At 73.7% G+C, this 25,315-nt stretch overlaps 1 protein-coding gene across 1 annotated transcript; it reads left to right on the top strand.

The window, feature by feature from the left end:
- The first annotated feature begins 1,330 nt into the window (after window positions 1-1,330).
- SEMA4B (semaphorin 4B) lies at window positions 1,331-24,084 on the top strand. The gene is given in 15 exon segments (XM_089782106.1): window positions 1,331-1,529; window positions 1,532-1,549; window positions 9,610-9,770; window positions 12,699-12,761; window positions 14,919-15,017; window positions 15,778-15,877; window positions 16,124-16,240; window positions 16,511-16,668; window positions 18,583-18,764; window positions 19,225-19,375; window positions 19,537-19,747; window positions 19,828-19,943; window positions 20,325-20,491; window positions 21,830-21,924; window positions 22,413-24,084. Coding segments are annotated over 15 exon segments (2,499 nt in total). The 5' UTR covers window positions 1,331-1,447; the 3' UTR covers window positions 23,192-24,084.
- The last annotated feature ends 1,231 nt before the right edge of the window (window positions 24,085-25,315 follow it).

Raw genomic sequence — 25,315 nt, forward strand, 5'->3', positions numbered from 1 at the left:
GGGCGCTATGCAGTGGGGCGCAGGGGCCGTGGGGCGCTATGCATGGGGCGCAGGGCCGTGGGGCGCTATGCAGTGGGGCGCAGGGGCCGTGGGGCGCTATGCATGGGGCGCAGGGGCCGTGGGGCGCTATGCATGGGGCGCAGGGGCCGTGGGGCGCTATGCATGGGGTGCAGGGGCCGTGGGGCGCTATGCATGGGGCGCAGGGGCCGTGGGGCGCTATGCATGGGGCGCAGGGCCGTGGGGCGCTATGCATGGGGCGCAGGGGCCGTGGGGCGCTATGCATGGGGCGCAGGGCCGTGGGGCGCTATGCAGTGGGGCGCAGGGGCCGTGGGGCGCTATGCATGGGGTGCAGGGGCCGTGGGGCGCTATGCAGTGGGGCGCAGGGCCGTGGGGCGCTATGCAGTGGGGCGCAGGGGCCGTGGGGCGCTATGCATGGGGCGCAGGGCCGTGGGGCGCTATGCAGTGGGGCGCAGGGGCCGTGGGGCGCTATGCATGGGGCGCAGGGGCCGTGGGGCGCTATGCAGTGGGGCGCAGGGCCGTGGGGCGCTATGCAGTGGGGCGCAGGGGCCGTGGGGCGCTATGCAGTGGGGCGCAGGGGCCGTGGGGCGCTATGCAGTGGGGCGCAGGGGCCGTGGGGCGCTATGCATGGGGCGCAGGGCCGTGGGGCGCTATGCAGTGGGGCGCAGGGGCCGTGGGGCGCTATGCATGGGGCGCAGGGCCGTGGGGCGCTATGCAGTGGGGCGCAGGGGCCGTGGGGCGCTATGCATGGGGCGCAGGGCCGTGGGGCGCTATGCAGTGGGGCGCAGGGGCCGTGGGGCGCTATGCAGTGGGGCGCAGGGCCGTGGGGCGCTATGCAGTGGGGCGCAGGGGCCGTGGGGCGCTATGCATGGGGCGCAGGGCCGTGGGGCGCTATGCAGTGGGGCGCAGGGGCCGTGGGGCGCTATGCAGTGGGGCGCAGGGGCCGTGGGGCGCTGTGCATGGGGCGCAGGGCCGTGGGGCGCTATGCATGGGGCGCAGGGGCCGTGGGGCGCTATGCATGGGGTGCGGGGCCGTGGGGCGCTATGCATGGGGCGCAGGGGCCGTGGGGCGCTATGCAGTGGGGCGCAGGGGCCGTGGGGCGCTATGCATGGGGCGCAGGGCCGTGGGGCGCTATGCAGTGGGGCGCAGGGCCGTGGGGCGCTATGCAGTGGGGCGCAGGGGCCGTGGGGCGGCAGGCGGGGGTTCCGCGGGGCAGGTCACGGGCCGGCTCCGCCTTGCTCTGGCTATTGGGCTGGCCGCGGGGCGGGGCTTGCGGGGGGCGGGCCGTGGTGCAGGCGGGGGCGGGGCTTGCGGGGCAGGCTCCGCCCACTCTCCGCGCTCTCTCCGACCCCAGGTCCGGCTGCCGCGGGGGCCCCGCACGCGGGGTGCGGGCGGAACGTTTTGCAGCGCGGCGCGGCCCGGGCCGGCCATGGGGCTCGCGGCCCGGCTCGCCTCGCTGGCCCCGGCGCTCTGCGCCCTGCTGCTGCTCTCGGCCTCCCAGGAGACGGTGCCGGGGTCAGCCTGCACTACGGTGAGTGCCGGCCGGGCGCTGCGGGGCCCGGGGGCTGCGGGGCCCGGGAGCGGGGGGAAGCCCGGGGGCTGCGGGGCCCGGGAGCGGGGGGGAAGCCCGGGGGCTGCGGGGCCCGGGAGCGGGGGGGAAGCCCGGGGGCTGCGGGGCCCGGGAGGGGGGGAAGCCCGGGGGCTGCGGGGCCCGGGAGGGGGGGGGGAGCCCGGGGGCTGCGGGGCCCGGGAGGGGGGGGGGAACCCGGGGGCTGCGGGGCCCGGGAGGGGGGGGGAGCCCGGGGGCTGCGGGGCCCGGGAGGGGGGGGGGGGAACCCGGGGGCTGCGGGGCCCGGGAGCGGGGGGGAAGCCCGGGGGCTGCGGGGCCCGGGAGCTGCGGGGCCCGGGGGGGGGGGGGAGGCCCGGGGGCTGCGGGGGACGCCGGGTGCCTCGGCGGGGCGAGGGGAGCAGCTGGCCGGGGCGGAGGTCGCTGGCGCTAGGGATGCGGGAGCAGGCGGCTCCCCTGTCCCGAAGGCTCCTAGGTCAGTGCACAGGCGAACCGGCCCCCGCCCCCGCCGGCTCGCTTCTAGCGGTGGCCAGCGGCCTGGCTCGGGCCCAGCTCGCCCGGGTCCGGGACCTACCCCCCGGCTCTGCATTTCAAGCGTGTTAGGAGCCGGGCGCGCAGGCACCGGGTCCCGGAGCTCGGCCCCCACCCTGGGGAGCCCCTTCCACTCCCGCTGCTGCCTCTGGATCAGGGCCCGCGAGGGGGGCTGGTGTTTAAACGGCCCCCTCGCAGACCAGGTCCCCTGGCACTGGGCTGCAGCAGTGCGGAGCGGGAGTGGGGGGCACTGGCTGCGGGCCCCGCCCCCGGGGACGATAGGCCAGTCGAGTAACCGGTAAGACCTGGTGCGGTTACTCGACTATTCAGGTCCCCGCTGTTTGGCATCCCTGGCTGGTGCGAGGTGTGTTACACGCCGTGCACGTGGGATCCGCAGCCTCCCCTGCCCCTGCCCCCCAGGTCTCAGCCGGGGGGCTCTCCAAGTGCAGCATGCCCGCCCCTCCCCGGACCCCGCCTGCAGGCACTTGGCAGACCTCTTGCCAGGGAAGCTTCTCCCCAGTGCTGGGGGGCAGGGGCCCCCCAAAGCTTGCAGCAGGGACAGACGCCAGGCTCCTGGGTGGGGTGTGAGCCTGGGGAAGCAGGCCCTGCTCCCTTCCATGCTGGGGGCTGCTGGCTGCACGGGCAGGGTGGCTCGGGGCAGCCGATGGGACTTGCGGCCGGCCTGTGGCTGAGGCAGGAGCGGGCACTCCGGGGGGGAGAGGCGTGGCAGCGGGCCGGGTCTCTGGCCCCAAGCCCCCTTGACTGCACCGTGTGGCCCAGAGCCCTGGGCTGGAGACGTGGGGAGTTGTGTGGAATTCTGCTGGCGGTGGCAAGGGGCAGAGCAGAGAGGTGACCCCCATGCTGTGGGAGGTACTGAGCCGGCCCAGCCTCGGCCTGGCTGGCAGAGGGATTGGACTGGCTCTGCTTCTGGGACTGTCCTCGCTGCCCCTTGGGGCTGTTGCCCTGCCGGGAGTGGGCACCTGCAAAGGGCCGTGCCCCTGCCTGGTGGCAGCATGCAAAGCGTCCTGCCGTCACCCCCAGCCATGGGCATGGCTTCCAGGCCCCTCGGCTGGCCCCTGGGATGGGGTTATTGGCTAGGGCCTGTGCACGCCGTCCGGCCCCGTCTCCAGTGAGGTGGGGGGAGTTGCAGGGTCTCAGCCTAGGTGTCCTGCTGGTGGCTGATTCCTGGGGCTGCAGGAAAGCCGTGCGCTGGAGACGGACCTGGCCACGGGCTCCGTGTGGGAGCAAGCGCTGCTGCGGGATGGCCGTCCTCGGGGCGCTGCGACCCTCCGGCTCCCCGGGGGCTGGGCAGCATCTGGGATGTGGGGCTGCCCGGGGGGGAGGTGCCTGCTGCTCTGGCTGGGCCCAGAGGGAGGAAGGAGGTGGCTGGGCTTGGTCAGCCGTGTGCAAGGGGCCGGGCAGGGGCGCTGTGGCTGCGTGAGGCCGGAGCTGGAGGGTGCGAGCGAAGCAGCCGGCAGGGACTGCGGTGGGGCCTTGGGCTGCGGGTGGCGGGCTGGGGCCACGGCGTGAGCCGCCTGGTGCTGGCTGCTGAGCCCGGGAAGGAAGTGCCTTTGCCCGGCGCTGAGCTCCCTGTGGCGGGCACCCCAGGGACAGCGAGTGGCTCAGCTTCCCTGCCTGGCTGGGGAGACTCCGGGCGAGTCTGGCCCTGCTCCCGAGGGCGGGAGGTGGGTGGCGCTTGCCGGCGTCCCGGGGCCAGGTGCTGGCTTCTGCAACCTGCAGCCTACGTTCTGCCGGTGTCGAAACGCCTCGTGACTCCTGGCTAGGTGCTGAGGCTGCAGAACGCCCGCGCCCCGCCTAGCCCCGCAAGCCAGAGCACGTCTGCCAGAGGCTCCCGGCCCCACGGCGGAGGCAGCCAGCGCAGGCTCCTGGTGTGTGCTGGCCTGGACAGCAGGGCCAGGCTGGGGGTGGTGAAAGAGCCAGGAGGCAGAGCTGTGCCCGGGCCAGGCTGCCCAGCCAGCAGGCACCGTGCCCAGCATGGGGGCTGCCCAGAGGCCAGGCTGGGGAAGGCGGGGCTGCAGCATGTCCTGGGAGGGGAGGTGCTGGTGGGGGAGAGGGCAGCGGCTCTGAGGGGGAAGGGGGAGGTGCCGCTTGGCGGAGTCCTGCCCGCCTTTGTTGCTGGGAGCCGAGGCTCCTTGCCAGGGTGCTGCACAGGGATCCCTGCCTCTCCCGGGGTGAGGCTCTGTCCCCCTCCCCCACGGCTCTGTTCCTCCTGTGTGTCTGGCCCCTGGCAGCCTGCCCTCTGTGCGAGGCCCTGGCAGAGCTCAGCTGCTGGGCACGGTCGGAGCAGGGCGCAGGGTTTGCCCAGGGACCGGGACTGGCCCCTCAGTCTCCCCCACCCAGTTACCGACTGGGGGGGGCTGGGCCCCGCTGTGGGGAGGGTGCCAGGCGGACACAGGGGATGGCTCCGGTTGCCCCTTGGGACCAGTCTGCAGCCTGTCCCTGGGCCCAGTAAGGCCCCAACCTGCCGCTGCGGATCTTCCTTGTGCTCCGCTGCAGCCGGCCCTGGGGCCCCCACCCTGCCCGGGAAGGGGCGAGAGAGGGGTGTTCCCTGCAGATTCCCGCTGGGCGCCCTGGCCACATGCTTCCGGGGGCTCGGTGCCCGGGGCAGGCGTAGTGCGCGGGAGCCCAGATGCCCTGGGCGGGACAGGCTCCGTGTGCCCCATCCTGACAGCTCCGCCCTGCCGCGGGCCCACCCGGGTCCATGGGCCCCCTCTCTGCCCCTGTGGGTGTGGCAGGCCTGCGGGGCGGGGTGAGCCAGGGCGTGCCGTGCTCAGTCACCTCCAGCCGGTTTGCCTGGAAGCGGCCGGTCCTGTCCCAACACGCCCGTTGGCACCACGCAGCCTCCCGTTTGCTGCCGGCCAGGCTCCAACACGGCTGGGACTGGGCTACCCCGAGCGCCCGCCCTGGCCCTGCTGGGGGCTGCTTGGTTCTCCTGGCCTAGGGCCCCGGCGGGACGTCCCGGAAGCCTGGCAGCTGCTGTGGAGGGAGGCAGCCGAAGCAGGACCCCATGGGGCTGGGCTGGGGCTCGGTGCCCTGGTCCCTGAGTGGGCATTGGGGCTCCTGCTAGCAGGGCATGCCCTGCCGGGGGCGGGCAGGCAGCAGCTGCTCGTGGGGCAAGCACAGCCCAAGGCAGCCTGGCTGTGGGCAGGGCTGGCCAGCTGTGTGTGTGGGAGGGGGGCCCAGTCGCTGCCAGCTGGGTGAGCCTGTTCCCAGTGGCTGCTGGCCCTGCCGCGGGCTTGGCTCCACAGCGCTCGCAGCTCATTGTGCTGGGGCAGGCGGGGCCCTAGCGACAGGGAGCTTGGGGGCCGACACCGCTCCCTGGGGGGTCCTAGCCTCAGGGAAGGGGGGGCCCTAGCTGCTGGCTGGGGGGTGGCACTGCTCCCTGGGGGGTCCTAGCCCTGGGGGAGCCCCAGCGGCAGGCTGGCCAGGGGGTGGCACCTAGCTCCCTGGGGGGTCCTAGCCCCGGGGCAGGGGTGCCAGGCACAGAGGCTGGGAGGCAGCAGCAGAGCGATGGGACCCAGGCCTCCTGCTCTGTCTGCTCGCGGCACGCGGTGTCCCCCGTGGGGAGCGGGGCAGGCAGCCGTCGCTCGCCCAGCCCTGCCTGCAGATAGAGCGGGGCCTGGGATGGGCACACGCAGGAGCTGGAGGGGGCCCTGCCCGGCTGCAGAGCGGGGAGGCGGGAGGCTGGGCCTGCGTCACAGCCCGGGCAGGGGAGAGGAAGCGCTTCCGGAGGCAAGCCCAGCCAGGCAGGTAACCTCAGCTGCTTGCAGTGAGTCAGCCCTCGCTGCCCCCCTGGCGGGCAGGCCCAGGCCAAGAACTTCCTGTGGGACCAAGACACCTGGGCCAGCCCTGCCAGGGTGTTCCGGGCCGGACCAGCCCTCTCTCCGGCACCGCCCGGCCCGTCACTGCACAGGCCGGACCCTGCGCAAGCCGGGGCCGTGGGCACCGTAGGGCAGGCGGGAGGCAGGCGGGGTTCTGGTTCTGGTTCTGGCCAGGCCAGGTGCTCTCGGGCGGAGCCGCCTTTGCCAGCGTGAGTTCTCGCCCGGTGCCGGGGTGAGCGTGTCACGGCCATGGGCTGCGCCTGGGCCCCTGCCCAACGCGGGGGAGCAAGAACCTCGCTCAGCCTGTCCCCTGGCAGTGCCGCCTGGGCGTGTTGGGGGCGCCGGGCACCGGGCAGGGCTCCCACGAGCGGAGCCTGGCTCCGAGGGGCGGCTCCCAAGTCACCCTGCAGCCCGCCCGCTTTGTGCCCAGGGAGTCCGGGCGCTGTGGCCTGGCGGGTGGTGTCTCCTCTCTGCGCTGACTGGCCTGTCCAGACAGGCGGCTGCTGCTCCGCCTGTAGGGCCGATTGAAATACTCCCCCTGAGAGCCTGAGCTAGGGCTCCGCGGGGCCAGAGATCACCCTGCCCCGGCCCTTGGGCTCTGTGGGGCTCCGCGGGGCCCCGGAGCGGCCCCTCCCCCGACGCTGGGGCTCCGCGGGGCCAGAGATCACCCTGCCCCGGCCCTTGGGCTCTGTGGGGCTCCACGGGGCCCCGGAGCGGCCCCTCCCCCGATGCTGGGGCTCCGCGGGGCCCCGGAGCAGCCCCTCCCCCGATGCTGGGGCTCCGCGGGGCCCCGGAGCAGCCCCTCCCCCGACGCTGGGGCTCCGCGGGGCCCCGGAGCGGCCCCTCCCCTGACGCTGGGGGCTCTGTGGGGCACCGGGTCTGCCCTGGCACTCAGCTGGCAGCATGCCGGATTGCTCAGCCCGTCCCTGGCAGGAGGGACCAAGTGTCCAGGGTGTGCCCGGGGCGGGGCTGTTTTGGGGGTGTCTGAGGCAGGGAGTTGGTCTGACGAGCGTTTTGTGCTGCAGGCCCTGGGCGGAGGCTCCCCAGGTTTGGCCCGGGGTCAGTGTCGGGCCCTGTGGCGGTGGGGAGCTGGGAACTGGGGGCTGCCCCGTGGCGGTGGAGGGAGGTGCTGGAGGCCAGGGGCTGCCCCGTCGGGGAGGGGCGGTGGAGGGAGGTGCTGGAGGCCAGGGGCTGCCCCGTGGCGGTGGAGGGAGGTGCTGGAGGCCAGGGGCTGCCCCGCGGCGGTGGAGGGAGGTGCTGGAGGCCAGGGGCTGCCCGGTGGCACTGGGGTGCCCAGCGACGTGGCTGCCTGGTCCCATGGGGCCTGTGGGGCCTCAGGGCGGTGCGCCGGGTGGTGCTGGCGGAGGGAGATGTGGGGAAGGTGGCCTGGCAGCCTCAGAGCAGCACTCCCAGCTGCCTGCTCCCTCCCCGCCAGGCCCCCTCGTCCCCCCATGTGCGGGGGCAGCAAATCAGGCTTGTGCCGGGATATGCTGGGGCAGCTCGGAGCTCGCAGCAGAGAGGCTGAGCCGGCCCGGCGCCCCGCCACTGACCCTGCTGTCCTGCCAGTCCATGCCCCGCTCTCGGCCCCTGGGCAAACGGACACGACCCGTCGCCCCCGGGCATGGCCAGCCCCGCTTTCAGCCCTGTAGCTCCAGCGGGAGGCTCTCCAGGTCGGCTCCCCTGGGGCCGGGCAGGTTCGGACTAGGGGTGTGACAGGGTGGTCAATTAGCCCATTAACCAGCCAAAGCGCCTAGGTCGGTGCTACGGACGACAGGCGTTTCCCCCACCCCCTGCCATAAATGTGTAGCAGGCTGGCCAGCAGCCCGGCCAGTTACGGCTCAGGCTGGGTCCAGGGGCTCAGACCCCCCCTCCACCCCCTCGCCAGACGGGCTGCCCGGGGATTCCAGACTGGGTCGATTACCCGAAAAGAATTTGTGAGCTTAATCGACTATTCAGTTAGCCGAGATTTAACATCCCTAGCTTGGACCCCAGCCTGTATGGGGAGGAGCGCAGGCAGAGCTGGGGGGGCAGGGTTGTGGGGCAGAGGTGAGGGGAACCAGCAGGGCAGGGCTGGAGTGTGCAGGGCTTGGCCATGAGGGGCTGTGAGGGGGCCGGCGGGGCTGGGCTGTGAGGGGGCCGAGGGGGCTGGCGGGGCTGGGCTGTGAGGGGGCTGAAGGGGCCGGCGGGGCTGGGCTGTGAGGGGGCCGGCGGGGCTGGGCTGTGAGGGGGCCGGCGGGGCTGGGCTGTGAGGGGGCCGGCGGGGCTGGGCTGTGAGGGGGCTGAAGGGGCCGGCAGGGCTGGGCTGTGAGGGGGCTGTGAGGGGGCCGGCGGGGCTGGGCTGTGAGGGGGCCGGCGGGGCTGGGCTGTGAGGGGGCCGGCGGGGCTGGGCTGTGAGGGGGCCGGCGGGGCTGGGCTGGGCTGTGAGGGGGCCGGCGGGGCTGGGCTGTGAGGAGGCTGAGGGGGCCGGCTGGGCTGGGCTGTGAGGGGGCCGAGGGGGCCGGCGGGGCTGGGCTGTGAGGGGGCCGGCGGGGCTGGGCTGTGAGGGGGCCGAGGGGGCCGGCGGGGCTGGGCTGTGAGGGGCCCGAGGGCACCGGCGGGGCTGGGCTGTGAGGGGGCCGAGGGCGCCGGTGGGGCTGGGCTGTGAGGGGGCCGAGGGGGCCGTCAAGGCTGAGCTGAGCCTGGATTTCATGAGCACCAACACTTCCTTGCTGGGGAGCAGCGGGCGGTGGGTTCTGGGACGCTGGGGGCTCCCTGGGGCCGTGGCTGGGGAGCAGCGGGCGGTGGGTTCTGGGACGCTGGGGGCTCCCTGGGGCCGTGGCTGGGGAGCAGCGGGCGGTGGGTTCTGGGACGCTGGGGGCTCCCTGGGGCCGTGGCTGGGGAGCAGCGGACGGTGGGTTCTGGGACGCTGGGGGCTCCTTGGGGCCGTGGCTGGGGAGCAGCGGGCGGTGGGTTCTGGGACGCTGGGGGCTCCCTGGGGCCGTGGCTGGGGAGCAGCGGACGGTGGGTTCTGGGACGCTGGGGGCTCCCTGGGGCCGTGGCTGGGGAGCAGCGGGCGGTGGGTTCTGGGACGCTGGGGGCTCCCTGGGGCCGTGGCTGGGGAGCAGCGGACGGTGGGTTCTGGGACGCTGGGGGCTCCCTGGGGCCGTGGCTGGGGAGCAGCGGGCGGTGGGTTCTGGGACGCTGGGGGCTCCCTGGGGCCGTGGCTGGGGAGCAGCGGGCGGTGGGTTCTGGGACGCTGGGGGCTCCCTGGGGCCGTGGCTGGGGAGCAGCGGGCGGTGGGTTCTGGGACGCTGGGGGCTCCCTGGGGCCGTGGCTGGGGAGCAGCGGACGGTGGGTTCTGGGACGCTGGGGGCTCCCTGGGGCCGTGGCTGGGGAGCAGCGGACGGTGGGTTCTGGGACGCTGGGGGCTCCCTGGGGCCGTGGCTGGGGAGCAGCGGACGGTGGGTTCTGGGACGCTGGGGGCTCCCTGGGGCCGTGGCTGGGGAGCAGCGGGCGGTGGGTTCTGGGACGCTGGGGGCTCCCTGGGGCCATGGCTGGGGAGCAGCGGACGGTGGGTTCTGGGACGCTGGGGGCTCCCTGGGGCCATGGCTGGGGAGCAGGCCCAAGCCGGGAGCCCCGGGCGCGCTGACGGGCGTCTTGCTGGCTCCCCAGGCTCCACCGAGAGACCCGTGTGGCGGTTTGAGGAGGACGGAGTCACCAACTACACGGCCCTGCTGCTGAGCCCGGACGGGGGCGCTTTGTACGTGGGGGCGCGCGAGCTCCTCTTCGCCCTCAACACCAGCCACTTCCAGCGCGGCCCCCAGCACCAGCGCGTGAGTCGCCCGCCTCCCACGGGAGCCCCGTGCCGGGCAGGGCAGGGCAGCCAGCAGTGAGGTGGCCTCTGGGTGGGGGGTGACAGGCCGGGCCAGGTCTGGGCACCGCTGAGGGCTCCGCTCAGGGTGAATTGCTCAGACTCGGGGCTCCGTACAGCCCCACTGGAGACCTTCCAACAGGCCACACCGAGCGCTTCAGCTGCCAATCCGGCCAGAAGCCTCATGAGCAACACCCCAGCTCTCCCTGTGCCCCAAAGAGCCCTGGGCCTGCCCACAGGTGAGGGGTTATAGGACCCATCTCACCTACCCCGAACGGGTTCTTCCAGTCCCAAGAACCAGCCACAGAACCCAGGTCAATTTACACTCTGGATCTCACCCACAAGGTCACGCTGGGCCGATCCTTTAGCATCTAACATCTCAAGGTTTATCACTGAAAGAAAGCAAAGCCTGAGAGTGAGGTTAAGGAGAATACGTTACATGCATCGAATCCCCCAGTTCTCGACGCAGGCTCTCAGCAGAGATGTTAAACTGCTGGCTTAAAAGTCTCTGGTTACATCCTATGTCCGGAGGGGTCCACGGTTCTTCCCGGCTCGGGGTTCCCTGCAAGTCTGCATCTGGGATCAGGAGCTAAACTGAAGACAAGATGGAGGGTCCCACATGGCACTTGTATGCCCCCTCTGGCAGCTGCTTGGCTGCAGCAGGTCACCTGGCCAGCGGCCTCTCCCTGAGTCCCCTGCTGGTAGCCCCTAGGTATCAGTCACGTGCCTGAGGTGCATATTGGCACCTAGAGAGTCCTTGTCTCCTCGCTAATTAGCATAGTCACCGGCTGAGCTTTCCTTGCCCTTTGCTCAGCCACAGAGACTTTTCCAGCCTCCGCACAGAGTCCGTGTTTCTAGCCACACACAGACACTGCCCCCGTTACCGACGCCGCCCCCGTTACCGACGCCGCCCCCGTTACCGACGCCGCCCCCGTTACCGACGCCGCCCCCGCCCCCGTTACGGACACCGCCCCCGCCCCCGTTACCGACACCGACGCCGCCCCCGTTACGGACACCGACGCCTCCCCCGTTACCGACACCGACACTGCCCCCGTTACGCACACTGCACCGACACTGCCCCCGTTACCGACACTGTCCCCGTTACCGACACCGACACTGCCCCCGTTACCGACACTGCCCCCGTTACCGACACTGCCCCCGTTACCGCCCCCGTTACCGACACCGCCCCCGTTACCGACGCTGCCCCTGTTACCGACACCGACGCTGCCCCCGTTACCGACACTGCCCCCGTTACCGACACTGCCCCCGTTACGCACACTGCACCGACACTGCCCCCGTTACCGACACTGCCCCCGTTACCGACACCGACACTGCCCCGTTACCGACACCGACACCGCCCCCGTTACCGACACCGACACCGACTCTGCCCCCGTTACCGACACCGACACTGCCCCCGTTACCGACTCTGCCCCGACACTGCCCCCGTTACCGAGTCTGCCCCGACACTGCCCCCGTTACCGACACCGCCCCCGTTACCGACACCGACACTGACACCGACACTGCCCCCATTACCGACACTGCCCCGTTACCGACACCGACACTGCCCCGTTACCGACACCGACACTGCCCCGTTACCGACACTGCCCCGTTACCGAAACTGCCCCCGTTACCGACACCGACACTGCCCCTGTTACCGACACTGCCCCGACACCGCCCCCGTTACCGACACCTCCCCCGTTACCGACACCGACACCGCCCCCGTTACCGACACCGACACTGCCCCCGTTACCGACACTGCCCCCGTTACCGACACCGACACTGCCCCCGTTACCGACACTGCCCAGACACTGCCCCCGTTACCGACACTGCCCCCGTTACCGACACTGCCCCCGTTACGCACACTGCACCGACACTGCCCCCGTTACCGACACCGACACTGCCCCCGTTACCGACACCGACACTGCCCCCGTTACCGACACTGCCCCCGTTACCGACACCGACACTGCCCCGTTACGCACACTGCACCGACACTGCCCCCGTTACCGACACCGACACTGCCCCGTTACGCACACTGCACCGACACTGCCCCCGTTACCGACACCGACACTGCCCCCGTTACCGACACCGACACTGCCCCCGTTACCGACACTGCCCCCGTTACCGACACTGCCCCGACACTGCCCCCGTTACCGACACTGCCCCGTTACGCACACTGCACCGACACTGCCCCCGTTACCGACACTGCCCCGTTACGCACACTGCACCGACACTGCCCCCGTTACCGACACTGCCCCCGTTACCGACACTGCCCCCGTTACGCACACTGCACCGACACTGCCCCCGTTACCGACACTGCCCCGTTACGCACACTGCACCGACACTGCCCCCGTTACCGACACTGCCCCGTTACGCACACTGCACCGACACTGCCCCCGTTACCGACACCGACACCGCCCCCCTTACCGACACCGCCCCCCTTACCGACACCGCCCCCGTTACACGACTAGCACCTGCAGAACCAGTAGAACAGGCCGTGCCAAGCGCTGGGACCCCTCCCGTGGCCCCTTGGGACAGACTTTTGGGGCAAACACCCCTCCCCCCATGGGTGCGACTGATCTGTAGTATCCAGTTACGTGGCGGGGGCAGCGCCAGGGGGCTGAGGTGCCAAGCGCCGGGGATGGGCCTGGCGCAGGGTTTCCGGAGGCTGCATGTCCCCGGAGACACAGGGCAGCGAGCCGGGGCGGGGGAGCTGCAGAGGCAGGGTGCCAGCCTCCACCTGTCCACGCCTGGCTGGCTCCACCTGTCCCTGGCGGGCACTGAGACTCGGCCCCAGGCAGCGGGATGCTCCACAGGAGCCGGGGGCCCATCTGTCAGCAGGGAGGGGCCGTGCCAAGCGCTGGGGCTCCTGGTAACCAGCCCCTCTCCACAGCTGCCCTGGAGCGCGGACAAGGAGAGGAAGAAGCAATGCGCGTTCAAGGGCAAGGACCCCCAGGTGAGTGCCAGCGTGGACCCCACCTCTCTGGCTGAGCCTCTGGGCATGGCGCACGCCCCCAAGCAGGCCCCGGCCCCATGCCCAGCCGGCCAAGTCGGACAGGGGCCTGCAGCCAGCCCGTGGCACTGTACTGCTGCTGGGGTCCCTTTGGGGCACTATGGGGTGGGGGCCTGTGGGGGGCTCTCCCTGCACTCAGCGCTGGCCCGTGGCCCCCGGGGGCGCTGTGGGGTGGAGTGGGGGCCTGTGGGGGGCTCTCCCTGCACTCAGCGCTGGCCCGTGGCCCCCGGGGGCACTGTGGGGTGGAGTGGGGGCCTGTGGGGGGCTCTCCCTGCACTCAGCGCTGGCCCGTGGCCCCCGGGGGCACTGTGGGGTGGAGTGGGGGCTTGTGGGGGGCTCTCCCTGCACTCAGCGCTGGCCCATGGCCCCCGGGGGCGCTGTGGGGTGGAGTGGGGGCCTGTGGGGGGCTCTCCCTGCACTCAGCGCTGGCCCGGGGGCACTGTGGGGTGGGGTGGGGTGGAGTGGGGGCCTGTGGGGGGCTCTCCCTGCACTCAGCGCTGGCCCATGGCCCCCGGGGGCGCTGTGGGGTGGAGTGGGGGCTTGTGGGGGGCTCTCCCTGCACTCAGCGCTGGCCCGGGGGCGCTGTGGGGTGGAGTGGGGGCTTGTGGGGGGCTCTCCCTGCACTCAGCGCTGGCCTGTGGCCCCCGGGGGCACTGTGGGGTGGAGTGGGGGCCTGTGGGGGGCTCTCCCTGCACTCAGCGCTGGCCCGTGGCCCCCGGGGGCGCTGTGGGGTGGAGTGGGGGCTTGTGGGGGGCTCTCCCTGCACTCAGCGCTGGCCCGGGGGCACTGTGGGGTGGGGTGGGGTGGAGTGGGGGCCTGTGGGGGGCTCTCCCTGCACTCAGCGCTGGCCCGTGGCCCCCGGGGGCGCTGTGGGGTGGAGTGGGGGCTTGTGGGGGGCTCTCCCTGCACTCAGCGCTGGCCCGTGGCCCCCGGGGGCACTGTGGGGTGGAGTGGGGGCCTGTGGGGGGCTCTCCCTGCACTCAGCGCTGGCCCGTGGCCCCCGGGGGCGCTGTGGGGTGGAGTGGGGGCCTGTGGGGGGCTCTCCCTGCACTCAGCGCTGGCCCATGGCCCCCGGGGGCGCTGTGGGGTGGAGTGGGGGCCTGTGGGGGGGCTGGGGGCTCTGGGGTGGGGTGGGGTGGAGTGGGGGCCTGTGGGGGGCTCTCCCTGCACTCAGCGCTGGCCCGGGGGCGCTGTGGGGTGGGGTGGGGTGGAGTGGGGGCCTGTGGGGGGCTCTCCCTGCACTCAGCGCTGGCCCGGGGGCACTGTGGGGTGGGGTGGGGTGGAGTGGGGGCTTGTGGGGGGCTCTCCCTGCACTCAGCGCTGGCCCGGGGGCACTGTGGGGTGGGGTGGGGTGGAGTGGGGGCCTGTGGGGGGCTCTCCCTGCACTCAGCGCTGGCCCGTGGCCCCCGGGGGCGCTGTGGGGTGGAGTGGGGGCCTGTGGGGGGCTCTCCCTGCACTCAGCGCTGGCCCGTGGCCCCCGGGGGCGCTGTGGGGTGGAGTGGGGGCTTGTGGGGGGCTCTCCCTGCACTCAGCGCTGGCCCGTGGCCCCCGGGGGCGCTGTGGGGTGGAGTGGGGGCCTGTGGGGGGCTCTCCCTGCACTCAGTGCTGGCCCGTGGCCCCCGGGGGCGCTGTGGGGTGGAGTGGGGGCCTGTGGGGGGCTCTCCCTGCACTCAGTGCTGGCCCGTGGCCCCCGGGGGCGCTGTGGGGTGGAGTGGGGGCTTGTGTGGGGCTCTCCCTGCACTCAGCGCTGGCCCGTGGCCCCCGGGGGCACTGTGGGGTGGAGTGGGGGCCTGTGGGGGGCTCTCCCTGCACTCAGCGCTGGCCCGTGGCCCCCGGGGGCGCTGTGGGGTGGAGTGGGGGCCTGTGGGGGGCTCTCCCTGCACTCAGCGCTGGCCCGGGGGCGCTGTGGGGTGGAGTGGGGGCTTGTGGGGGGCTCTCCCTGCACTCAGCGCTGGCCCGTGGCCCCCGGGGGTGCTGTGGGGTGGAGTGGGGGCTTGTGGGGGGCTCTCCCTGCACTCAGCGCTGGCCCGGGGGCGCTGTGGGGTGGGGGGAAAGGGGCCTCGGGCGGACTGGGCAGGTTCCTCTCGCCTTCCCTTGCAGAGGGACTGTCACAACTACATCAAGATCCTGCTGCAGTTCAACAGCAGCCACCTGTACGCCTGCGGGACCGGCGCCTTCAGCCCCGTCTGCACCTACCTCGTGAGCGCCAGCCGCCCCCTCCGCCGCCCGGCCGCCCGGCCTTCCTTCCCCACAGCGCTCACGACCCTGTGCTGTGCCCATCCCAGGCCGGCAGCGCCTGAGGTCCCAGAGCCGAACCCGCGCTTCCCCCAGCTCCCCAGCGGGGACACAGGGCCTGGGGTGTCACGGGGCAGGTGCACATCAGTGACCTGGCGAGTGAAACACCCACAGGTGTCAAGAGAGGGCAGGACACGCCTGACCTGCCTCCCCTCTTGCCCCCGCCTGCCTTGCCCCGGGCTCCCCCGCCCCGCCCCGCCTGCCTTCCCCCGGGCTCCCCCTTCCCCCGGGCTCCCCCGCCCCGCCTGCCTTCCCCCGGGCTCCCCCTCCCCCCGGGCTCCCCCTCCCCCTGCCTCCCGCCCCCCTCCCCCCGCTCCCCCTTCCCGCCCCGCCTGCCTTCCCCCGGGCTCCCCCTCCCCCCGGGCTCCCCCTTCCCGCCCCGCCTGCCTTCCCCCGGGCTCCCCCTCCCCCCGGGCTCCCCCTTCCCGCCCCGCCTGCCTTCCCCCGGGCTCCCCCTCCCCCCGGGCTCCCCCTTCCCGCCCCGCCTGCCTTCCCCCGGGCTCCCCCTTCCCCCGGGCTCCCCCTTCCCGCCCCGCCTGCCTTCCCCCGGGCTCCCCCGCCCCGCCCTGCCCGCCTTGCCCCGGGCTCCTCCCTGCCGCCTGCGTGCCCCGGGCTCCCCCGCGGCCTGACCCGTCCCGCTCACAGCATCCTCTCCCCTTTGCAGCCTGTGCAGAACTTGGGCCTGGCGCGGGACCTGCTGCTGGAGGACGGGAAAGGTCGCTGCCCTTTCGACCCCGAATACCAGTCCACTGCCATCCTGGTCGGTAAGGAGGGGCCCGGGGCGGGGGTGGGGGCTGCGGGTGGCTCGAGGGACGGGTGTCCTGGCGGAGGCTGAGCGCTGCCGGGTCCCTCCGGCCTGGCCACGTCGCCCCTTTGGTGGGAGGGCCTGTGGGACGCCGGCCCGCGGGTGCCCAGCTGGCACGGGGCGGGCGCCCGAAGGAGGCTGTGCTGTGGGCCCAGGGCAGGGCGGAGCCGGTCCCCCCTCAGGCCAGCGGGTCTCTCCCCGGCAGACGGTGAGCTCTATGCCGGGACCGTGAGCGACTTCCAGGGCAAGGAGCCGACCATCTACCGGAGCCAGGAGAGCCGCATCTCCCTCAAGACGGAGAACTCCCTCAGCTGGCTGCAAGGTGCGGGCGGCGGGGCCGGGAGCCCAGGCTGGCACGGGGCAGCCCAGGGCCGAGGGGGTGTGAGCCAGGCCTGGTGGGATGGGGAGGGGGCAGGCTGCTGGTCTTGCTCAGACTCTGCCTCTCCCCTGGGCTGCCTTCCTGTCGCTGCTCCCAGGAACCCCGCAGGCAAGCTGGGTTGCACTCCTGGGCCCTGGCGCTCCCCCCAGAGGGGCTGCGTCTTGGGCCCAGGCTCCGGGGGGCTGGCACTGAGGGTCTGTCTCCGGGGTGCAGACCCAGCCTTCGTGGGCTCGGCCTATCTGCGGGAGAGCCTGCCGCCCGGCAGCGCCGAGGGTGACGACGACAAGGTGTACTTCTTCTTCAGCGAGACCGCCCGGGAGTTCGACTTCTTTGAGAACACCATCGTGTCGCGCATCGCCCGCGTGTGCAAGGTGGGCAGGGGCGGGCCCGGCCTGGCTGTGGGGTGGGCTGTGGCAGGGCAGGGCCAGGCCTGGCCATGGGGCAGGCGGCAGCGGGGCCTGGCCTGGCTGTGTTGGGGCAGGGGTGGGCCTGGCCTGGCTGTGGGGCGGGCGGGCGGGCGGCAGCGGGGCAGGGGCGGGCCTGGCCTGGCTGTGTTGGGACGGCGGCGGGGCAGGGGCGGGCCTGGCCTGGCTGTGTTGGGGCGGCGGCGGGGCAGGGGCGGGCCTGGCCTGGCCGTGGGGCGGCGGCGGGGCAGGGGCGGGCCTGGCCTGGCTGTGTTGGGGCGGCGGCGGGGCAGGGGCGGGCCTGGCCTGGCTGTGTTGGGGCGGCGGCGGGGCAGGGGCGGGCCTGGCCTGGCTGTGGGGCGGCGGCGGGGCAGGGACGGGCCTGGCCTGGCTGTGGGGCGGGCGGCGGTGGGGCAGGGGCGGGCCTGGCCTGGCTGTGTTGGGGCGGCGGCGGCGGGGCAGGGGCGGGCCTGGCTGTGTTGGGGCGGCGGCGGGGCAGGGGCGGGCCTGGCCTGGCTGTGTTGGGGCGGCGGCGGGGCAGGGGCGGGCCTGGCCTGGCCGTGGGGCGGGCGGCGGCGGGGCAGGGGCGGGCCTGGCCTGGCTGTGTTGGGGCAGGGGCGGGCCTGGCCTGGCCGTGGGGCGGGCGGCGGCGGGGCAGAGGCGGGCCTGGCCTGGCTGTGTTGGGGCAGGGGCGGGCCTGGCCTGGCTGTGGGGCGGGCGGCGGCGGGACAGGGCCGGGCCTGGCCTGGCTGGGGGGCAGGGGCGGCGGGAGGGGCAGGGCCAGGGCCGGGCCTGGCCTGGCTGTGTTGGGGCGGCGGCGGGGAAGGGGCGGGCCTGGCCTGGCTGTGTTGGGGCAGGGGCGGGCCTGGCCTGGCCGTGGGGCGGGCGGCGGCGGGGCAGAGGCGGGCCTGGCCTGGCTGTGTTGGGGCAGGGGCGGGCCTGGCCTGGCTGTGGGGCGGGCGGCGGCGGGACAGGGCCGGGCCTGGCCTGGCTGTGTTGGGGCGGCGGCGGGGAAGGGGCGGGCCTGGCCTGGCTGTGTTGGGGCGGCGGCGGGGAAGGGGCGGGCCTGGCCTGGCTGTGTTGGGGCGGCGGCGGGGCAGGGGCGGGCCTGGCCTGGCTGTGGGGCGGGCGGCGGCGGGGCAGGGGCGGGCCTGGCCTGGCTGTGTTGGGGCGGCGGCGGGGAAGGGGCGGGCCTGGCCTGGCTGTGTTGGGGCGGCGGCGGGGAAGGGGCGGGCCTGGCCTGGCTGTGGGGCGGGCGGCGGCGGGGCAGGGGCGGGCCTGGCCTGGCTGTGTTGGGGCGGCGGCGGGACAGGGCCGGGCCTGGCCTGGCTGTGTTGGGGCGGCGGCGGGGAAGGGGCGGGCCTGGCCTGGCTGTGGGGCGGGCGGCGGCGGGGCAGGGGCGGGCCTGGCCTGGCTGTGTTGGGGCGGCGGCGGGGCAGGGGCGGGCCTGGCCTGGCTGTGGGGCGGGCGGCGGCGGGGCAGGGGCGGGCCTGGCCTGGCTGTGTTGGGGCGGCGGCCGGGCAGGTGCGTGTTGGCCAGCGGAGGTGGGGCAGGCAGTAAGGGCAGCGGCTTTCTCATTCCCAGAAGTGCTCCACCCCCGCTCTGCCCCACGTGTCTCCACCCCGGCCCCCTAGTGCACACTGCGGAGCAGTTGAGTGGTGGGGGGAGGAGCTTTAGCACCTGTGTGCTGGGGGGTCACTTGGCAGGATCAGTGGCCTGTGCGTGCGGGGCGGGGGAGGGGAGTGGTCACACGTGCAGACTGACGCACGTGGAGGCACAGGTGTGCGAGGGGAGGTTGTGCGTTTCCCTGCTCGCTGCAGGGCTTGTCGCGCCCCCGCTGCCCGTAGCTGGCTGGTGACGCTCGCGCTCTCCCCGCGGCAGGGGGACCTGGGGGGGGAGCGGGTGCTCCAGCGGAGGTGGACCACGTTCCTCAAGGCCCAGCTCTTGTGCTCGCGCCCCGACGACGGGTTCCCCTTCAACGTGCTGCAGGACGTGTTCGTGCTCACGCCGGCTGAGCAGCACTGGAGCGACACGGTCTTCTACGGCGTCTTCACCTCCCAGTGGTGAGCGTGGGCGGGGGCCGCGGCCCTGGGGCTGCTCCAGCGAGAGCGGCTCAGGGCCGGAGCCGGGCGGCGGGCGGGGAGGGGACGAGAACCTGGGCACCGACCCCGATCTGGCAGGGGGCAGGCAATGGGACGCAGGACTTGTCCCGCTGGGGTGCTGGCTGCTGCCCGCTGTTCCCTCCCAGCGGTTTGCCTGGTGCAGGTGCTGTGCTCGCGCGCGTGAGTGTGTGTGCGCGTGAGTGTGTGTGTGTGCGCGCGTGAGTGTGTGTGTGTGTGCGCGTGAGTGTGTGTGTGTGCGCGCGTGTGTGCGCGCGCTCGTGAGTGTGTGCGTGTGTGTGTGTGTGTGTGTGTGTGTGTGTGTGCGTGTACGCGGGGGGTTGTCCCCAGCCTGCAGAGGCCGGGGTGTCTGGGTCGTCCCGGCCCCGTGAGAGCTGCTGATCCCCCCGTGCTCTTGCGCCAGGAACAAGGGGGGCCTGGGCAGCTCGGCAGTGTGCGCCTTCGCCATGCGGGACGTGCAGAAGGCCTTTGGCGGGCTCTACAAGGAGGTGAACCGCGAGACGCAGCAGTGGTACACGGACACCCGCCCTGTGCCAGAGCCCCGGCCCGGAGCGGTACGTGCCCCTCTCCCAGCAGGGCCCGAGCCTGCCTGCTCCGCCCAACCGCCTCCAGCGCCCCCGGCTGCTCCAGCAGGCGCTGCTGTGCCGCGGGTCTGTCCGGGAGCTGCAGGGCTGTGCTGTCCGTGTGTCTAGCTCTCCCCTTGTCCGCCCCCCAGTGCATCACCAGCCATGCGCGGCGCATGAGGATCAACTCCTCCCTGCAGATGCCGGACCGGGTGCTGAATTTTGTCAAGGACCATTTCCTGATGGACAGCGCCGTGCGGAGCGAGCCGCTGCTGCTGCAGAGCCGCGTGCGCTACCGGCAGATCTGCGTGCAGCGCGTCCAGGGCCTGCGCCGCGCCTACGCCGTCCTCTTCCTGGGCACAGGTGGGTCCCCGGCGAGGGGCGGGGCCCGGGCGGCGTTGCCAGCCCCGGCTCTGCTCAGCGCCCCGCTGTGTGTGTTGCAGACGACGGGCGCCTGCACAAGGCCGTGAGCGTCGGCCAGAAAGTGCACATCATCGAGGAGCTGCGCCTCTTCCGCGCCGGGCAGCCCGTGCTCCAGCTGCTGCTGGACCACAGCCAGGCAAGGCAGCCAGCAGGCTGAGCTGGGCCCCTCTCTGCAGCCCGGGGCCCCCCGCGGCCAAGGCTCCCTCAGACTCGTTTCTCCAAGGCCCCTGGCATGGCCGGCGCCCGCGTGCCTTGCCTGACAGGCTCATCCGGGCAGCCCAGCACCCGGCGGGGCCCAGCCTCAGGGACGGGGGCCAACCCTCCCCCGCTTCCGCCCAACCAGCGAGCAGCTTGGCTCAGCCCGCCCGCCCCGACAGCCGCTGCCCGGGCACCCCGCGGGGCACTGCTCCCCAGCCCCCCCGCCTGCCGTGGGCGCCAGGGGTTCCAGGAAGGGGCCTGGCTGCTGCGTCCTTGCTCGCCCCCTGCGGGGCTGGTGCTCACCCCTCTCTCCTGCCAGGGTCTGCTGTACGCTGCCTCCTACTCGGCCGTGGCCCAGGTGCCCGTCTCCAACTGCAGCCTGTACCGGAGCTGTGGGGAGTGTGTCCTGGCTCGGGACCCCTACTGCGCCTGGAGTGGGGACGCCTGCCGCAGCCTCGCCCAGCGCCTCCTGCACACGCAGCCCCAGTAAGTGCTGGGCTCCCCCGCCCCCGACTCGGCTCCCCCGCCCCTGCACTGCTCGGCTGCCCCCCGACTCGGCTCCCCCGCCCCTGACTCGGCTCCCCCACCCCTGCACTGCTCGGCTGCCCCCCGACTCGGCTCCCCCGCCCCCGACTCGGCTCCCCCACCCCTGCACTGCTCGGCTGCCCCCCGACTCGGCTCCCCCGCCCCCGACTCGGCTCTCCCGCCCCTGCACTGCTCGGCTGCCCCCCGACTCGGCTCCCCGCCCCTGCACTGCTCGGCTGCCCCCCGACTCGGCTCCCCCGCCCCCGACTCGGCTCCCCCGCCCCCGACTCGGCTCCCCCGCCCCCGACTCGGCTCCCCCGCCCCCGACTCGGCTCCCCCGCCCCTGCACTGCTCGGCTGCCCCCCGACTCGGCTCCCCCGCCCCCGACTCGGCTCTCCCGCCCCTGCACTGCTCGGCTGCCCCCCGACTCGGCTCCCCCGCCCCCGACTCGGCTCTCCCGCCCCTGCACTGCTCGGCTGCCCCCCGACTCGGCTCCCCCGCCCCTGCACCGCTCCCCCGCCCCCGACTCGGCTCCCCCGCCCCTGCACCGCTCGGCTGCCCCCCGACTCGGCTCCCCGCCCCCGACTCGGCTCCCCCGCCCCTGCACCGCTCGGCTGCCCCCCGACTCGGCTCCCCCGCCCCTGCACCGCTCGGCTGCCCCCTGACTCGGCTCCCCCACCCCCGGCTCGGCTCCCCCGCCCCTGCACTGCTCGGCTGCCCCCCGACTCGGCTCCCCCGCCCCTGCACCGCTCGGCTGCCCCCGGACTCGGCTCCCCCGCCCCTGCTCCCCTCCCCTGCCCCCCGACTCGGCTCCCCCGCCCCTGCACCGCTCGGCTGCCCCCTGACTCGGCTCCCCCACCCCCCCCCCGACTCGGCTCCCCCGCCCCTGCACTGCTCGGCTGCCCCCCGACTCAGCTCCCCTGCCCCCCGACTCAGCTCCCCTGCCCCCCGACTCAGCTCCCCTGCCCCCCGACTCGGCTCCCCCGCCCCTGCACCGCTCGGCTGCCCCCTGACTCGGCTCCCCCACCCCCAGCCCCCCGACTCGGCTCCCCCGCCCCTGCACTGCTCGGCTGCCCCCCGACTCAGCTCCCCTGCCCCCCGACTCAGCTCCCCTGCCCCCCGACTCGGCCCCTCTGCCCCCGCACTGCTCGACCGCCCCTCGGCTCCCCTGTCCCTGCCCTGGCCAGTCTTGGTTCTGCCACACCAGGAGCTCGCACCCCTCTCGCCTGCCCCCTTCATCCCCCAGTTGGGCCCCTTGCCCGTCCCTGCAGGCCATGCTGATGGCCCGTCTCCCCGCAGAGCCTGGGCCCAGGATATCGAAGACGCTGACACGGAGAGGCTCTGCCAAGCAGGGAATGTGTCCCTGCCCATCCCCCGCCGTCACCAACCCCAGGGTAAGGAGGGCTTGGGGCAGGACCGGGGAGGGGGGGGCCCTGCTCAGAGGATTGCTGCTTGGACCCAGGGCCTGGGGCAGGGCCAGTGAGGGGGGTGTCCGGGCCGGCTCAGGATTGCTGCTTGGACCCAGGGCCTGGGGCAGGGCCAGTGAGGGGGGTGTCCGGGCCGGCTCAGAGGATTGCTGCTTGGACCCAGGGCCTGGGGCAGGGCCAGTGAGGGGGGTGTCCGGGCCGGCTCAGGATTGCTGCTTGGACCCAGGGCCTGGGGTGCAGGAGTTGGCTCTCGGTGGGGGGGTCTGGCTTGCACTGGCGGCTGCCCGGGGGCCCACGCTGCGGCTCTGGCTGGGGGAGGCAGAGCCCCGTGGCCCCCGCCGGCCGTGGCCGCTTCGGGGGTGGGGAGAGCCGCTCCCCCCTCCGCAGCCCTGTGCCCGCGGGTGCTCGGCCCCGTGGCTGCGGCTCTAACGGGCCGCGTGGCTTGCTCCCAGCAGAGGGAACGCCGTGCCAGCAGGTCCGGCTCCCGCCCAACGCGGTCCGGCACCTGCCCTGCCGGCTCCTGTCCAACCTGGCCTCGCGGCAGTGGGTGCACAACGGGACCCCCATCAACTCCTCCTACCTGGTGCTGCCCGACGGAGCCCTCATCCTGGTGGGGAGCCCGGAGCGCGGGGGCACCTACGAGTGCTGGTCGCTGGAGGAGGGCTTCCACAAGCTGATGGCCGGCTACTGTGTGGGGGTGGAGGAGCTCCCCCTGCTGCAGCACCCGCCCCTGGAGCCCGTGGGCAGGCCCCTGCCGGGCCAGGCCGCCATGGAGACCATCAGCACCTCGCGCAGCACCTCGGCTGCGGGCAGCGCCTCCCGCCTGGCCGCCAAGAGCTACTGGCCCGAGTTCCTGGCCATGTGCGCGCTCCTCGGGGCCGTGCTGCTGCTGCTGGCCTCCTTCGTGCTCTGCCGGCACCGGGCCGGCATGAAGGCCTTCCTCCGGCAGGGCGAGCGTGCCCACGGCATCCACGGGAAGGCGGGGCTGCCCGCCGAGGGCCTGCCCCTGAACGGCAGCAGCCTGGCCAGCACGGCGCCCGACCACAAGGGCTACCAGACGCTGACGGACAGCGCCCTCGGCACCCCCCTGCACGAGCCCCCGGGCGCCAGCGCCGCCTTCTCCCGGTCCGAGAAGAGGCCGCTCAGCCTCCGGGAGAGCTTCGTGGAGGTCTCCCCCGCCTGCCAGAGACCCCGGGTGCGGCTGGGCTCTGAAATCCGGGACTCCGTGGTGTGAGGGGCTGGGCGGGACCTGAGCCCACGAGCCACACCAGCCGCTGCGTCGCTGAGCCTTCCCGGAGACCTGGGGCGGGGCGCACCCTCCCCCGCCCGGCTCGAACAGAGACTTGGGGTGTGGGGGGCGCACCCTCCCCCGCCCGGCTCGAACAGAGACTTGGGGTGTGGGGGGCGCACCCTCCCCCGCCCGGCTCGAACAGAGACTTGGGGTGTGGGGGGGCGCACCCTCCCCCGCCCGGCTCGAACAGAGACTTGGGGTGTGGGGGGGCGCACCCTCCCCCGCCCGGCTCGAACGGAGACTTGGGGTGTGGGGGGGCGCACCCTCCCCCGCCCGGCTCGAACGGAGACTTGGGGTGTGGGGGGGCGCACCCTCCCTCGCCCGACTCGAATGGAGACTTGGGGTGTGGGGGGGCGCACCCTCCCCCGCCCGGCTCGAACGGAGACTTGGGGTGTGGGGGGCGCACCCTCCCCCGCCCAGCTCGAATGGAGACTTGGGGTGTGGGGGGGCGTACCCTCCCCCGCCCGGTTCTAACAGACTTGGGGTGTGGGGGGGACGCACCCTCCCCCGCCCGGCTCTAACGGTGACTTGGGCCTTGCCCCCTGCCCCAGCTCTAACGGTGACCCGCAGGGGCGGGGAGGGGCCCTCCTGCAGCTGGCCCACATTCTCCAGAGGGGAGCTCAGAGGGGCTTGTGCTTTCCCCAGTGCTAGGCCCTCGGGCAGCCCTGAATCGGCAGCAGGAGCCAGGCGCTGCGGGAGGGGAGGGGCAGCGGGGCCCTGGTGTGAGTTTTGTGGCCGATCCCCCTCGCTGGGCTCGGGGCCGGCTCTGCTCTGCTCTGCTCGTGGCCTCTGGTTCTTGCCCAGCAGTGAGTGTTTTTATAAAAAGTCCCCCAGTCTCCTCGTGCGGTGTGTGCCGTCCCTGCCGCCGGGCCCTGGCACCTGCAGTCAGTCGCTCGCCACGCCCGGCTGTGCGCCTCATCACCCCTGCCCATCTGGCTGCTCTCCGGCGGGAGCGAGGCGCCTGTGGCCCCTGTCTGCCTCCAGCCTAAGCTGGAGTGCTGGGGCCTTGTGCCTCTCCCAGGCAGGGGAAGGGGTCTGGCCTTCCCTGGGCTCCTGCTGCAGGCCTGAGCTGGCTGGAGTCTCGTGGCCACCACGGTACCTCGAGCACAGAGGGTGGGTGCAGCTAGAGCAGAAGGGCCCGGGGCAGAGGGCTGCCGGGGAGGGTGCAGGAGTCATGGGTGGGGGTGGAGAGGCCCAGGGGGCTGAGGGGCGGCTGCTGCTCTTCCCCTGACTTGAAGCGAGAGGGAAATTCGCATCTGCCCTCCAGGAAGCACAAGCTGGTCTTTCCCTTGCCGCCCTGCCCAGCGGGGTCCCAGCCGCAGCCCCTCTGCTCTCCTGAAAGGGCAGAGGGAGGGAGAGGCTGGGGCAGCCCCAACAGTGGCACGCACCTCCCAGCCAGCCCCGTTCTCCCCTGAGCAGGATGGCCTGCCCCATTTTCCCAGCAGCTGGTTGAGAGCAACAGGCCTGGGCGTCCAGGCACCTCCCTGCTGGCTCAGCCCCCAGCCTGAGGGAGCTGCCCCAGTGCTCCTGGCTGCAGGGGCAGGAGCCTGTGCTGGGGAGAGGGGGGGAGGTGGTTGGGCCCCTTTCTCCCATCCCCCTGCTCCATGCTTCCTGGTGGCGCTCGGCTGTGCCTGGGCAGCCTCCCATCCGGAACCATTGCCCCAGCTCACACGCAGGTCTCTGCTCCAGGGAGGGGCCACAGCGCTGCCCGCAGAGCCCTAGGGGTCCTGGCGAAGGCGGGTGACCAGCGGACAGGCCCTCGCCGGCCCTCCCGCTCTCAGGCACTGCTGCTGGGCTGGAGGATGCCTGTTGGGCCAGCCTGCGTCCTGCACACGGCTTGGCTGGCTGGGCCAAAGTGGGAGCCGTTTGCAATGCCCGTGTGGAGCCGGCATGCCCCCGTGCAGTGGAACAGAACCCTGCGCGTGAGGGCAGGCCTTGCTCTCCCCAGCAGCTGCGCCTGGGGCAAGTCCCCTTCTAGGACAGACATGGACACGGAGACAGAGCTACGCCCTCCCCCGAGGACACTGAGTGGCCCTGGGCACGGAGAGCTAGAGCCTGGCCCGAGAC

This window comes from Pelodiscus sinensis, chromosome 14 (assembly GCF_052426305.1).
Source record: "Pelodiscus sinensis isolate ZL-2025 chromosome 14, ASM5242630v1, whole genome shotgun sequence".
Lineage (NCBI taxonomy): Eukaryota > Metazoa > Chordata > Testudines > Trionychidae > Pelodiscus > Pelodiscus sinensis.